Source organism: Hemitrygon akajei, chromosome 10, assembly GCF_048418815.1.
Source record: "Hemitrygon akajei chromosome 10, sHemAka1.3, whole genome shotgun sequence".
In the NCBI taxonomy this organism is placed as follows: Eukaryota; Metazoa; Chordata; class Chondrichthyes; order Myliobatiformes; family Dasyatidae; genus Hemitrygon; species Hemitrygon akajei.
The window spans coordinates 34,611,493-34,626,303 of NC_133133.1; the positions used below are offsets into that span (position 1 = coordinate 34,611,493).

Genomic DNA, 14,811 nt, shown 5'->3' on the forward strand with positions numbered 1-14,811 from the left:
TTTTACCAAGCATATGCTGTGGGTGCTTGGTTGACTATTTGATACCTATGAATAGGAATACTATTGTCTGTGCATTGTTAACCATTATAATTCTGACAGCATCCAAGACTGATTCTTATTTCTTCCTAGCAGTAAAATCAGGTGTTATTTGTTTAAGAGAAAGATGGGGTGAATGTTTCTCTCTCAGAATCATGAATTTTGCAGTAATCGTCATCACAGGTCAGCAGAAGTTGAATTCATTATTTAATTTGTAAGCAGCATGAATGTAAAGAATACCCTGTTACCACTGAGGTCTCGTTACTATGATGGCCAGCTGTTTACAGTACTGTTTACCGGTGCTGCACTTTCTTATCATATATTTTTGGTTGATGTGCTGTGTGTGATGTAAAGTAGTGTACAAAAGTCTTAGGCACATATATATAGCTGGTGTGTTGTAAGACTTTTGCATGGTACTGTAGTCATTTTATGCATTACACAGGACTTCTGGTGTGCAACACAAATAAAAACAAATTTTATGACATATGTGAGTGTTGATAAATCTGATTCTGATATGGGTTTCTATTGTGGACAAAGACTGAGAAGGGGACAGGGAGAGGGGAATCATGGTTGGGAAAAGGGGAAGGGAGAGAGCAGGGAGCAGGGAGCACCAGCGAGATATTCTGTAATGATCAATAAACCAATTGTTTGGAAACAAATGACTTTGCCTGGTGTCTCAGGGATGGGTGCACCTGGTCCCACACCATACCCTGCCCCTGACACTCCTACTCTGCCACCTGTCCCATACCCATCCCGTGGCGCTCTGCCCTCCCCATTCCCAACATCCTTGGCTCCCGCCAGATTTATAAACTTGCTCTCCGCTCTACATTGACAAGTGTAGTACTGTACAAAGGTCTTAGGCATCCTAACTACAGTATATATACTGCACATGCCTAAGAATTTTGCACAGTACTGACTGTTTTGTGGGTGCACTGTGGTCTGGAGGTATATTGTTTCATTTGGTTGTATATATGCAGAGTCAGATGGCAATAAACTTGAATTTCAATTTAAACAATGAGTTCAGCCATGATCTTATGAAGTGGTGGAGTAAACTTGAAAGGCCAAGTGCTTTGCTCCTGCTCCAGATTCATAAAATTCTTTCACATTGTTAAGTTCATAAAAGAAAGTCCATAAACAGCTTTCAGAGTTGGTGTTCAGTATGTGATCCAATTGACTCAAAAATGATTGCAGCAATACTAGGAAGTAAAAACAATGAGATCCATGAGTGACAATCACAAATAGCTGTTTCAGTTCCACTCTCTTCTGTCCTCAGTTAAATATCAAAGCATGCAGTAATGCAAGATATTGGAAATAATGCTCCTGCCATCAGAATTGGTGTCAGACTGTGAACTTCATCTTGTGCAAAAATAAACACTTTAATAATATTTAAAAGTGCAATCATAACCTCAACTGGTGCAACAAATTGTGTAAGCAGACAACTTGCACAATACATTCTAAACTAAACCTAAGTATCTTCCAAATTTTGACATGTTGGATGGATAAAATGCCGAGGTATATCTCCAATATGTCATTTAAACATTTTTGAAACTGTGTAGTTTAGCTTTCAATTGTTAAAATTACTGGGCTATCCATTCTCCAATTTGAACATTCTGACAGTCAGACTCAGTCAAATGGAAAACCCTTTTCAGTCAATTAAATTATGACTGAAAATAATGTGACTCATGGGCTTCATTGCCAACATGAACCTTTTGAACCTGACAACCAGTAAATATGTGTGTGTGTACTATTTTTGGACTTTCCAGTTATTTTCTCCACAACACAACTAAATCAATCATTACCTGAGAAGCAGTTGCAGTTGGGGTCAATCTTGCAGTCACATTCCGTAGACGTGCCGGCAAAAATGAAGATCTCCCCATTGGTAGTCACCTGCTGTATCCGATTGATCTTCCTCTCGTCTGTCTCCGCTATGAACAGTACCCCACTGTGAGAAACAGCAATGGCTCTGGCCGACTCCAGAGTGGAGTGAATGGCCATCTTGCTCAGGAGGTAATGGTTGATGCCTGGCACCTGGCAGTGGATAGGCCGGCCCGCAATGATTCGTACATGACTAGTTTCTAACACCTGTAGCACAATGTTGTTGTCAAGCACGTAGAGAGAATTATCGATTGGATTGACTGCCAGGTCAGTTGGCCATTCGAGGCGCACCTATAAAGTGCAATAATTTATTCTATTAGTGAACTATTGCAATCACTAACTGTACTGTCCAATTTCTTATTTATTTAGCAATGGTAAGTGGTGGGTTTTGAATCAAATCATTTAATTGTTGAATTATATTTCATTTTGAACAGAGGTCTAAATGTATCAGATTTTAGGATCTTCACAAAAGTATAGGTTGGGGAATAGACAATAAATAAGGATTAACAATTCAAAAAGTAAGAGAAGACGTATCATAGTGAGAAGAACACAATGAACTGAAAATGAATTAAATTTGTAGTCAAAGTTATGTATAGGCCCTAGTGGCAGAATGCATTAGTATAGAACATATTAGACAAGCATACTGAGAAGGTTACAGAAGTTTAATCTGGTATTTTCAGTTCAAGATAAATTATATTAGGAGGTGTCAGAATCATTTTGAATTTCTGCACTAGAGTTAGTGTTATAGATTCATACAGCACAGAAATAGGACCCTTCACTCCTTGTTGTTCATGCCAACTATCAAGTCTACACTAATCCAATTTACCAGCATTTGGTTCGTAATTGATTAGAGATGGCAATTGAAGTGCTCAACTATATTCATTTTCAAGGTTGTTACAGTACTGGCTTTCATCATCCACAATTATTTTGGATTCCAACTACTCTCTGAGTTCAAAGACTGTTTCCTTAAATGTTGTCTTATCCTCATTCTTCTTGCCTTAATCTTAAAGATTGCAATCACATTCTTCATTACCAAGGAAAATATTCCTACTATCTAATCTATCTATAACTTCTCCCCAGCCTTTTCAGCTCTAAAAAAATTAAACCTGAATTAATGTAACTAATCTTTCCTATTACCTGAGATCTTTTACTCCAGGCAATATCCCATAGAATCTTCTCTGCATTCTTTCTCATGCAATCTCATGCTTCCTATAGAGTGTGGACCAAAAGTGAATACAGTACTCTATCTGGCGGAACAAAGATCACATATTAGCTTCCTAGTTTTGATATTCTATCACCTGCTGAACTAAACCAAGTATTCTCATGTCTACTTCAAGACCATGCTTGCCTGTGCTACCACTTGCAGGGATTTTTGGACTTGCATACTGCAGTCTCTCTGTTCCTCAATATTTTCTTGGGCCTGATCATTCAAAACAAATGTCCCATCCTAAATAGTGCTTTCAAGAGTCTCTCCCTGCAACACCACTGGTGCCAAACTGTATTAGTCTCTGACATTCCTTTGAATGCATCAGCTGAGCAGAGAGGAGGAGCTTCTGCATGGGCAATAGCTTGCTCTCCTCATCGTACCGCCCTAGTCTGACCTTGCATATAATGTAGACAGCCAGGATGCAACATCCATGGTTGACCCTGACCAACAGAGGGCCTCAGGTCTCATTAGTCATCAACATCCAATAACATAGCAAACACGCCAACATTATCTTCTGCTTCTTACTATAAGGCCAAGTTTTTATCCATTAAGACAACTTGTCCTATCACATTGATTTTTAACCACTTGGACCAGTCACCTTTGTTATCAGGCCACGTAGATGACAACAACCACTTTGCCTTCATAATAGATTCTGTTAACTCTTTGAAAATTAGTCAGATAGGATCTTCCCCTAACACAAACATGCCGAATAACTTTGATTAATCCTAGTGTTTCCAAATGTTCAGCAATCTTGACCCTTAGAATATTTTCCAGCAACTTCCCTGCCATTGATGTTTGACTGAAGGTCTTGTAATTACATGGCTTTTGTGAGTAAGACTACCACATTCGCTGTTCTCCAGTCATCTGGGATGTTGCTTGTGGCCAGAGATGATATCATAATCAATGTCAGGGCTCCAGCAATCTCCTCCCTTGCCTCCCATAACAGCTTGGGATACATCTAATCAAATCCTGGTTATTTATCTATCTTTAAGCCTGCTAAGACATTTAATACTTTCTCCTTTTTATTGATAACATATAGCAGAGTTATCTAGTATTCTGATACCTCTAATCACTTTCAGGATTTTGTTTTGCAGCATTATGCCCTTTCCAACAAAGAGGCAGGACTGTATCTAATTTAGTTATGATCAATGGGCTACTTTGCATTAACAGTCTGAAATGTGCAATCATTTATCTTAAAACATAGTTAAATTCAAACTATTCAGATTCTAGGTTCAGGTAGGCTGGCTAATGTTACTGTCTAATTCTTATTTACTGAACATTGGCAAATGGACTGTTCATTAAATAGTTGAATTACATTTCATTTTGAACAGTATGATGAGAATTACAGAATTGGTCATGACTGGGGAAGCAAATGTCAAGGTTTTAAGATTTGCATGGGCGGTTCTCAAAAATGATCTTTGATGTAATGCAGCAGCAGTTTAATGAAACTAGACTATTTCTCCAAACTTAAAACAGTCATGAATATGTGAAGTGGTAAGGACTACATTAAAAATACAGGAAAAACCAAGAAAAAATTGTAAACACTACTGTAGATCTTGGTGATCAGCAGAGAGAAAAGGTGCTGCAGCAGATTATCAGAAAAGTGTTCAATGATCCCAAGCATTAAAAGGTGTATTTAAATCAGCTCAGTGTTTTGAATTTATTTTGTAATGATCAAGAGTAAAACGGACATCTTAAAATACTGGCAAGACTGCAAATGAAAGTATGGAAATGGTGCACTTATTGCATAATTATGTAACATTAGTATTTATAGGAAGAACATAGCATGACATAAGAACATAAGAAGTAGGAACAGGAGTAGGCTATCTGGCCTGTTGCACCTGCTCTGCCATTCAATAAGATCATGGCTGATCTGACCATGGACTCATATCCAACTACCTGCCTTTCCCTCACAACCCTTAATTCCCCTACTAAGCAAAAATATATCCAACCTTGTCTTAAATATATTTCTAATACTATTTATACACATATCCATAATTAATTAACAAAGAAACAGTTTTGAAGAAAATAACTCTGTAAATTACCAGGATAGAATTGTTCTCTGCTAATATTGTAAGAGGAATGGATGAGAACCTTGTACTTCCACTATCTACAATTTTTCCATATTTTGTCAATCCAAGAACCATTCCTTCAGTCTGCCAATTTAACACGTTGATGGAGAAAAACTTTGATTATTCAAATCAATTAGCTGAACATCTGCTGTTAAAAATGATTAAAGTCTATAATTAATGACAGAGTAATTGAACACCCTGAAAAATGTCAACAATTTACAAAAGCCAGTCTGGATTTGGGGAAGCTACATTGCAATTTGATTTGAATTGAAAAATGATTAATTTAATAGGTAGAGAAATGAATATGAATGTTATTTTCTCAAATTTCTTGGAGACATTTTTTAAATTTATCCTAACTGACTCTGCAAATGTTGAAACTTAAGGAATCAAAGAAAAATTATGACCTGGTTAGGATACTAGCTGAACAGAAGAGAAGATAGGGATACCTACAAATTTCATAACATAACTTTGTTTATTTCTGCGCTACAATTGACAATGGACTTTTCTCAGAGGGAAATGCATTAGCGACCATTTCCATTTTTCAATAAATTGACCATGAACTTGCTGGTGAAATCAGCACTAAACATGCTATTCCTGTGCATCACTCCTTCTGGAATATCATGGAAAAATTAGTCCATGTTTTTCAAGGAATGCCATAATCTGTTCCTCCTGGAACAACTAGATTTTAATACACTACCCTGACTAGGATCTTGAAAAAAGCATCCCTTTGTTTCCCTTTGCCCTCTTCCCACCCAATGGAATCATGCCTTCCCCTTTTCTACCTGACCACCAAGATCTATTCTCTGATCAGCACAGCATCAATAGTTTTCATTGCTGGTTCTATTTGCCTGATGCTCACGTCTGAGAACTCAGTATCTCCTATCACACCCTATAGATCACAAGTGAGTTTTCAAGTGATGATGATCTTTCCCCGCCCCAATCTCTGATGTACTAATTACATAGGCATGATATCAGTAATGGACTGCATATTTTCCTTTCTCTGTTTCCTACACCTGTGTAGGAAATTACGTTGTCCGTCGCTGCTGAAGTCCAAATGGTGAACCAATGACTAAAATACTTATTTGCATATAGGGTAATGTCAAATGGGCTGTATCTATTTTCCAGCTTAAAGATTGACATAATAGAAACATAGAAACATGGAAAATAGGTGCAGGAGTAGGCCATTCGGCTCTTCGAGCCTGCACCGCCATTCAGTATGATCATGGCTGATCATCCAACTCAGAACCCTGTACCTGCTTTCTCTCCATATCCCCTGATCCCTTTAGCCACAAGGGCCATATCTAACTTCCTCTTAAATATAGCCAATGAACCGGCCTCAACTGTTCCCTGTGGCAGAGAATTCCACAGATTCACCACTCTCTGTGTGAAGAAGTTTTTCCTCATCTCAGTCCTAAAAGGCTTCCCCTTTATCCTTAAACTGTGACCCCTCGTTCTGGACTTCCCCAACATCGGAAACAATCTTCCTGCATCTAGCCTGTCCAATCCCTTTAGAGTTTTATACGTTTCAATAAGATCCCCCCTCAATCTTCTAAAGTCCAGTGAGAATAAGCCTAGTCGATCCGTCTTTCTTCATATGAAAGTCCTGCCATCCCAGGAATCAATCTGGTGAGCCTTCTCTGTACTCCCTCTATGGCAAGAATGTCTTTCCTCAGATTAGGGGACTAAAATTGCACACAATATTCTAGGTGCGGTCTCACCAAGGCCTTGTACAACTGCAGTAGAACCTCCCTGCTCCTGTACTCAAATCTTTTAGTCATGACCCTTAATGACAAAATGCTATTAATTGTGTTCCACAGGGATCTGTTTGTGGTTTCAAATATTCATTGTTTTTTGAAGATATACCATGCTGATGAAAAAGCAAAAAAAAACTTTGTAAGCAATATTAATAGGGGAATAACATAACATATTATTAGATTTAATAATGGGGTCTTTTTGTGACAATTTGATGTAAGCTAAAATTGGGTCACCAATACTTTGGAGGTAATACTTTACAAATGGTATAAAGAGAGAGATTTTTGTGGTTCAAAGAGAGACAGAGGTTCAAGAATACAGACCCTAGAATAACACAAATAAGAAAAGAGTGGAAAAGGCATATAGAATGCTGCCTTCTATAATTCTAGTGGGCTTGAATATAAGGGAAAATGAATAATGTTTCAGTCATTGATACTATATTTGCATATCATTAAAAGTTCTGACTAATAGGAAGGGTATATTGGCCTTGGATATAGTGCAGGGTAGATTTACCTGGATTACAAACATTTGTTATAAAAGGGATTCCACAAATACTGGTTGCATCCTAAGGAATTTAGAAGATTAAAGGATGATTTGATCAATTTTCAAGATACTAAAAGGAAAAAAAGATAAAGTTGGTTGCATCTTATAGAATTTACAAGATTAAAGGATGGGTTGATCAATTTTCAAGATACTAAAAGGAAAAAGATAAAACTGAGGGAAAGTGGTGAGAGTCTAGGATATCAGGGTAAAGACTAAAAATTAGAGTCGACCCTTTAAGAATGATTGGGGAATAATTGCGTGGGTAAATAGTAGTAAATGTTTGTAATCAACTTTTGCAGACAACAGTAACACTGGATAAAGTGCTATTTTGAAGTCTGAAATTGGTGAATTATTGTTCAAGCATATGTTATAAAATATGGAACAGAGGTAGGTAAATGAAGTTAAAAGGCAAAACAGTTTCAAGGGACAGAATAGCCTTTGTGAAGTCTTTCAGATAACATCAACTCTTCCAGTACACAAGATGGGAAGAGACATCCCTATGCAAACTGATTTACTGGCTCAATAACACAAAGCTTTGCATGAATCTAGACTTATTTAAATTTATAAGAATAACTGGAATGCACATAATACAGCTTAGAATGAATGTGAAGTTGGTTTCTAAATGAATAAGAAAGCAGAAAGTGAATGTAATTTAAAGGCAATAAGCATCCAATTTCAAAAATTGTTTCATGTTGCTGGCCAGAGTGAGAGACAGTAATCAATCCTGATCAAATTAACCAGATTATAGAGCTTCTTTGGAGCACAGGCTGTTTAGTGATTCAAATCAGCTTGTTTACCCAAATCTGATTACATTTATGTGATTCCAGCACAGCTGCCTTTGCACCATTTATTTACTGAATATTCTGAATTAGCATCATAGATAATATCCTATATTAAGGGAAACTTCATTCCATTCATTTCAATCTAATTATTCTGACCTTCAGATTTTAAAACTCAAGATTGGTTATCACCTAATTTTGACTTTCATGATTTAGTTGGTTATTTTGGCACCTGCTAAATACTGATGGTACCCTGAATCATCTGCAGATCCACTTACATCAATTTTAATCTAGAATTTCATTTTGCATGCGTGGACAAATAATTGCCTACAGAATGGGAGTCGATGTTCCTGTGGATTTTTGTGTGGGGGGCAGAGGGGTTTGCAGGGGGCATCGATGATTTTCTTAGTTTTTTGTGTGGGGAGTGGGCATTTAGGGCTGATGTTCTTGTGTTTCGTGTGGGGCAGGGAGGTTTGGGAGTTGATGATCATTGATGATCAATGATTTGGATAATTGGAGTAGATGGCTTTGTGGCAAAGTTCACGGATGATATGGAGATAGGTGGAGGGGTAGGTAATGCTGAGAAAGCAATGCGATTGCAGCAGGACTTAAACAAATTGGAAGAAAGGACAAAAAAGTGGCAGATGGAATATAGCGTTGGGAAATATATGATAATACATTTTGATAAAAGGAACAGTAGTGCTGATCATTATCTAAGTGGGGAGAAAGATCAAACACCAGCAGTACAGAGGGACTTAGGAGTCCTCAAGCAAAACTCCCAGAAGGTTAATTTAAGGGTTGAGTCTGTGGTAAAGGAAGCAAAAGCAATGTTGACATTTATTGCGAGGGGAATAAATTATAAAAGCAAGGAGCTAATGCTGAGCCTTTATAAGACACTGGTCAGGCCACACTTGGAGTATTGTCAACAGTTTTAGTCCCCATATCTCAGAAAGGATGTGTTGTCATTGGAGAGAGTCCAGAGGAGGTTCACAAGGATGATTTTTTGAATGAAGGTGTAAACATAAGAGGAGAGTTTGGCAGCTTTGGGCCTGTACTCATTGAAATTTAGAATAATGTGGGAGATCTCATTGAAACCTACTGAATGTTGAATGGACTAGATAGGGTAGATGTGGTCAGAATGTTTCTTGTGGTGGGGGATTCCAGAATTAGAGGGCACAGCCTCAAAACTGACGGTCAGCCTGTTAGAACAGTGGAAAGGAGGAATTCATTTTAGCCAGAGAGTAGTAAATCTGTGGAATGCTCTGCCACAGACTACGGTGGAGGCCAAGTCCATGGGTATATTTAAGGCAGAAGTTGATCATTTTCTGATCTGTCAGGTCAACAAAAGATATGGCGAGAAGGCAGGTGCATGGGCTTGAGTGGGATCTGGGATCAGCCATGATGAAATGGTGGTGCAGACTCGATGGGCTGGATGGCCTAATTCTGCTCCTATGTCTTATGGTTTTACAGTTCTTTTTTGTGCAGGGGGTGGGTTTGCTGTTCCTCTTTGAACTGACTTCCATGGTTTTTCTTGGTTCTGCAGTTATCTGGAGAAGAAGAATCCCAGAGTTGTATACTGCATACATACTTTGATAATAAATGAACCTTTGAACATAATACATTGTGGAATGTGAAAATATGAACTGGATCAAGCTGATTTTCAGTTAGTTCAATTTATAATAATTGAAGTATGAAGGATATTAAACAGAATTGAATGTACAAAAATAGCCTTTAAAAAGATGAAAAAAAATCTGTCTAGCTTTTAAATTAAGGTGATGATAGGAGACTGTTTTAGAATACAACTCATGCATTGCCAACAGGCAGAAAATTTACAGCAGAATGCATAGGGGTTACAGGTGGTGATTGCATTATATGAATGACAAAACTGACTTGAAGAATTCAGGTAACAAATGATTACTGTCACTTCAATTGCAAGGTGACAGAAATACATTAAAATGAAGACTAACTCATGACAAGGCCCACAAAAGAATGCAAGGGAATGGATTATGAATTGAAGAATTGGATACTGCCACTTTGGAATCAATGGGTTATTAGAGTGTGGAAAGGCTGACTATAAGAAAAAGTAAAGAACATCAAGGCAATGCAATACAGTGGAACTGGTGGTGTAATTGCAGTAGTTCATCAGAACATGACTGCAGTGCCTAAATAACATGCAGGAGAATGGTCATTTAACTTCAGAGAAATAATGGGTGATTTTTTTGGCGAATTGTTCTGAAGGGAACCATCAACGTTGGTCCATTCAAACAATAGTAAGTTACGGATATCCATGTGGAGTACAGCAAAAAAGATTGAACCTTCAGGGATTCTACTGCTTTGCCTTCAGGCACTGTTTCTGTTCCCGTGTCAGGTTAGATATGGATTCAGATTAGAAACTCATTTTATTTCACAAGGTATTCTTGGTTTGCAGACTAAGAGACAATTGCTGTGTTTTCAACTATTTTACTTTAGTTTGGTTTTCTTGAAGTGTTTTGATGTGTTTCATTTAACTTTATATTAAAATTATTCCTCATTTTTAAACCATTAGGATCAGAGATCTATAAAAAAATTAAAATTAATTGCAGACAAAATTGTACCACCTGTCTTATCAGCGCCTCACCTTCTGTAGAGAATCTTCCATAAATGGACCAGGTGAGTGTAGGGAAGAACCATACTCGTTGATCTGGAGGTTCAGGAAGATTTAGTTCATTGGGTATGTGAGGTGACTTTAACAAATAACTAAGATGGCAAAACCCTACCAGGTAGGTAAACTCAAATGGAAAATGTGACAAAATAAACTAATTTAAAGTCATAAGAATATTTGGTAATACTGGCCTATAAATATATACTTCAATTGAAAGGTATTTTCACCTAAATGATTCTGCCAAGCAATATCAAATAATTTTTGTGATAGTTTCAAAGCTTTGCTCAATGATTGCCAATGGTTTGGTGATTGGTGGGTTAATTTTCCTTTAGTTAGAAAAATGAAAATAAGCCAAGGTTTCCTTTCTTGCTCATTATCCGACATCTCTTGGCAGCAAGTGATAACTATGTCCTTGTTGACTTTGTCTCTACAGGATTTGTGATATTTGAAACTTCAGCAAAGCTCATAGTATGGCCTAGTACCAATCTTCTCTGATGATTTCTTTCCTCTAAAAAAATGCATGTTGATAAATACATATGTATGTTAGGAAATGGAATGCTTTCAATTAAGTTTGACCTCCACTGTACAATATCACATTGTTATTTTACTTCACAGCATTATAATTTGTGGATGAAATGAAAGCAACAAATCTCTGAAGAGCTCTTCACCACAGGTTGGGGGCAACTGAAGCATTCCTGCTCAATATTCCTAAGTTGTCTTAATAAGGGAAATTGGCTTAGAAACACTATAATATATAAGGGGCATCAGTTGGTTGAGTTATACCCTGCCTGCAAAATACATTTCATTGAATTAAGTGGACGAAATATCAGGAAACCACAACACATTATTACTATAATGATCACCTTTAGTGCTAAAAGCATGAATAAAGTCACTTCAACACTTTTGAAAAATTCAAAGGAACTGACGCTAGATCTGTGAAAGCTAACTTGATATGGAAAAATATGCAACTTGATAAGCAGATTAATGTTGCATATTTCAACAGCAAAAACCATAGCTGGAAATTTTATGTGGCTGAGACACAGTTGTTATCCAGTCTGTACCAAGAAGAACCAGCTTCGCCTCCCTGGACTCTGTCTGTACTTCTCACTGCCTTAGTAAAACAGCCAGCATAATTAAAAACCCCACCCACCTTGGACGTTCTCTCTTTTCCTGTCTCTATTTGGGCAGAAAATTCAAAACCACTTCTATCCCAGTAAGACAAACTCTTGGCCTCACAATCTTTCTCATTAGGATCTTGCACTTTATCGTTTACCTGCTTGACATTTCTTTGGTAGCTTTTACACTTTATTCTGCATTGTTATTGTTTTACCTTATTCTAGCTCAATGTGCTATGTAATGATTTCATATATATAACAGAAAGCAAGAAAACATTTTTATTGTATCTTAGTCCATGTGAAAATAATTTTCCTGAACAGATTGTCAATTAGCACCTAATAAAGTGGAAACTGCATGTATGCTCATTGGTTCCTGCTGTTGTAGCCAGTCCACATCAATGTTCAACGTGTTGTGTACTCAGAGAAGTTATTTTGCACACCACTGTTGGAACACAAGGTTATTTGAGTTACTGTCACCTCCCTGTCAGCTTGAGCAGGATATAGTTACCAGTCTAGCCAATCTCATCTGACCTCTCACATTAACAGGGTGTTTTCACCCACAGAACTGCTGCTCACTGGATTTTTTTTTGGTGTTTTGCACTATTCTCTGTAAACTCTCAGGACTGTCATGCCTGAAAATCCCAGGAGATTAGCAGTTTCTGAGATACTAAAACCACCCATTCTAGCACCAACAATCACTTCACTGCCAAAGTCACTTAGATCAATATTCTTTCCAAATCTGATGTTTGGACTGAATAACAACTGAACCTCTTGACCTTGTCTGCATGCTTGTCTATGTATTGAGTTACTGCTGCATGATTGCATTAACAAGCAAGTGTACAGGTGTCCTTATAAAGTAGCCACTGAGGGAAATTTCAGCATCTAGAAAGATATATATTACCTTCTGTGTAACAACCAAGTAATAAAGACTCCATTTTCTCATTCACCTTCATTCAAGGTTGTAGACCAAGTTTTCCTGGTGATCATACTGATAAATCTTGGTTTTTGTATTAGTCTGGGCATTTTGCTGTCTAATGTGGATATAGTTATCTAAAAGTTAAACTGTAAGTAGCACACAAAATGCTGGAGGAACTCAGCAGATCAGACAACTTGAGACAGTGATTCATGCCAAATCAGAAGTTCATAAAATTATGAAATCGGGTCATGGTTACCTTATGAAATCTTTGTATTGCTACTTGCATTAAAGTATGATCTACAGCACCTCATCATTTGTATGCTGATCAGTTGACTAGTGCTTCTAAAGAGATACATCCACATCAATGGGGAGGAGAGAAACAGGACTACTCACTCTACAGGTGGGTATTGGTGCCTGGTGTTCTCTTATGATTGTGTGTTGTTCCAATCTACATGATCCATGGTAGCATTGGGTCAAGTGAGCAATATGTCTGTGAACTATAGTTAACAGCTTGTAGAAGTCTTGATCCTTTCAGATGCTTATTGGCACTGATTTTATTCTGATAAAATATTCATAAGATAATTTCTTTGAACATAAACATGATATCCCCAGGAGAAAACTTTAAATCACACGTGGTTCCTTCTCATTCTGATGTATCTCATGCTTTATGGTGAGTTTCTGTGATTCATTGATTAAAACATTGATGATATCATCACATTCAGAATATATGATGGGTAAACGCAAGCTTGAGAATGAATGCAGTTTTGAATTATTCAGTCTAGTTTCCCAATGTACAGGATTTGCGCTAAAAATGGTGTAAACATCTCAAAGAATGTGATTTTTGCATTTTTACATGCAATTCAGAAACTGAAGAAACAATTGCAAACAGGTACAGTATCTACGCAACTAACTAGAGAAGTGTATAATTTTAAAGAAGCTTACTGTCATACAGTAAATAAAAGTAAACTCAACAATCTAGTTGCTCCATTAATTGCTGTTTCTGAGTGACTTGATATTATTCCTCCTCATCAAATTCTTTTTCAGCTTTTGCTTCAGCACTTTCTGACTCAAACCTTCTCTGAACTTCATAAAGTTGAATTCTAATTCTAAGGCCAAATTATTGATTTGAAATCCGAAGTAGGAACTCTTCTGCACATATCTGAAGTCACACACTAAACAGACTTCCTGCCTACCATTCAGAACAAATACCAAAGTGTCAAGATTCATCCTAACCTGCACATTCCCCTTACAAGGGCTCTTATTTGTGGAACCCTGAAGATTTGCTTATTTTTTCCTTGCCCAGAAGCCATTGATAGTCAACCAACTGAGTACAAAGGATTGGAGTTGAGGTCATGCATTTTATAAATGGTCAATTAAGATACCTTACAACAATTTGAAGTCAGTTATATTCATCAAAATCTTTTTGAATCAAAGACTATGGAATTAATACAAACCAAGGGAAGAATATTTGAAAAATTAATGCTATTACAATCCCGCAAGTCACCTACTTTGCTTGAAGCTAATCATAGTTTTCTCTGGTGACCAATCAGGTTATCTATTCATTATATTTGGAGGTTTGCCAAAAAAAATCTTTAAATTCAAGTCACATCACCTAATGCTTCTTTTTTCCCTGGCTCCAGTTTGAGAAATAACATTTGTATTCCAGTAAAACCATTGGTTTTAGCATATTTTTGGCACATGGAAAGTTGCATTTAATCATTGTGACAGTGAAAATATGCTTCATTTCCATTAATTTATAAAGGCATTACAGGCCAGTAATGTCCCAGCTATGAATCTATTCTATGCTGAGTTACATGATTTCAGTCAGGCAATAATATAGAAGGGTCCATTCAGATCATTGTGTTTCTGACAACT

The 14,811-nt window shown here is 37.2% G+C and overlaps 1 protein-coding gene across 6 annotated transcripts in view; it reads right to left on the reverse strand.

Annotated features, from left to right (window-relative positions):
- The window catches only part of tenm1 (teneurin transmembrane protein 1), a 2,244,326-nt gene that overhangs the window by 109,375 nt on the left and 2,120,140 nt on the right, over positions 1 to 14,811 (reverse strand). For all 6 annotated transcript variants that reach the window (XM_073058035.1, XM_073058034.1, XM_073058032.1 and 3 more), the window contains one exon: positions 1,836 to 2,202. In XM_073058035.1, the coding sequence (XP_072914136.1) occupies positions 1,836 to 2,202 (367 nt within the window). The remainder of the gene's footprint in view (positions 1 to 1,835; positions 2,203 to 14,811) is intronic.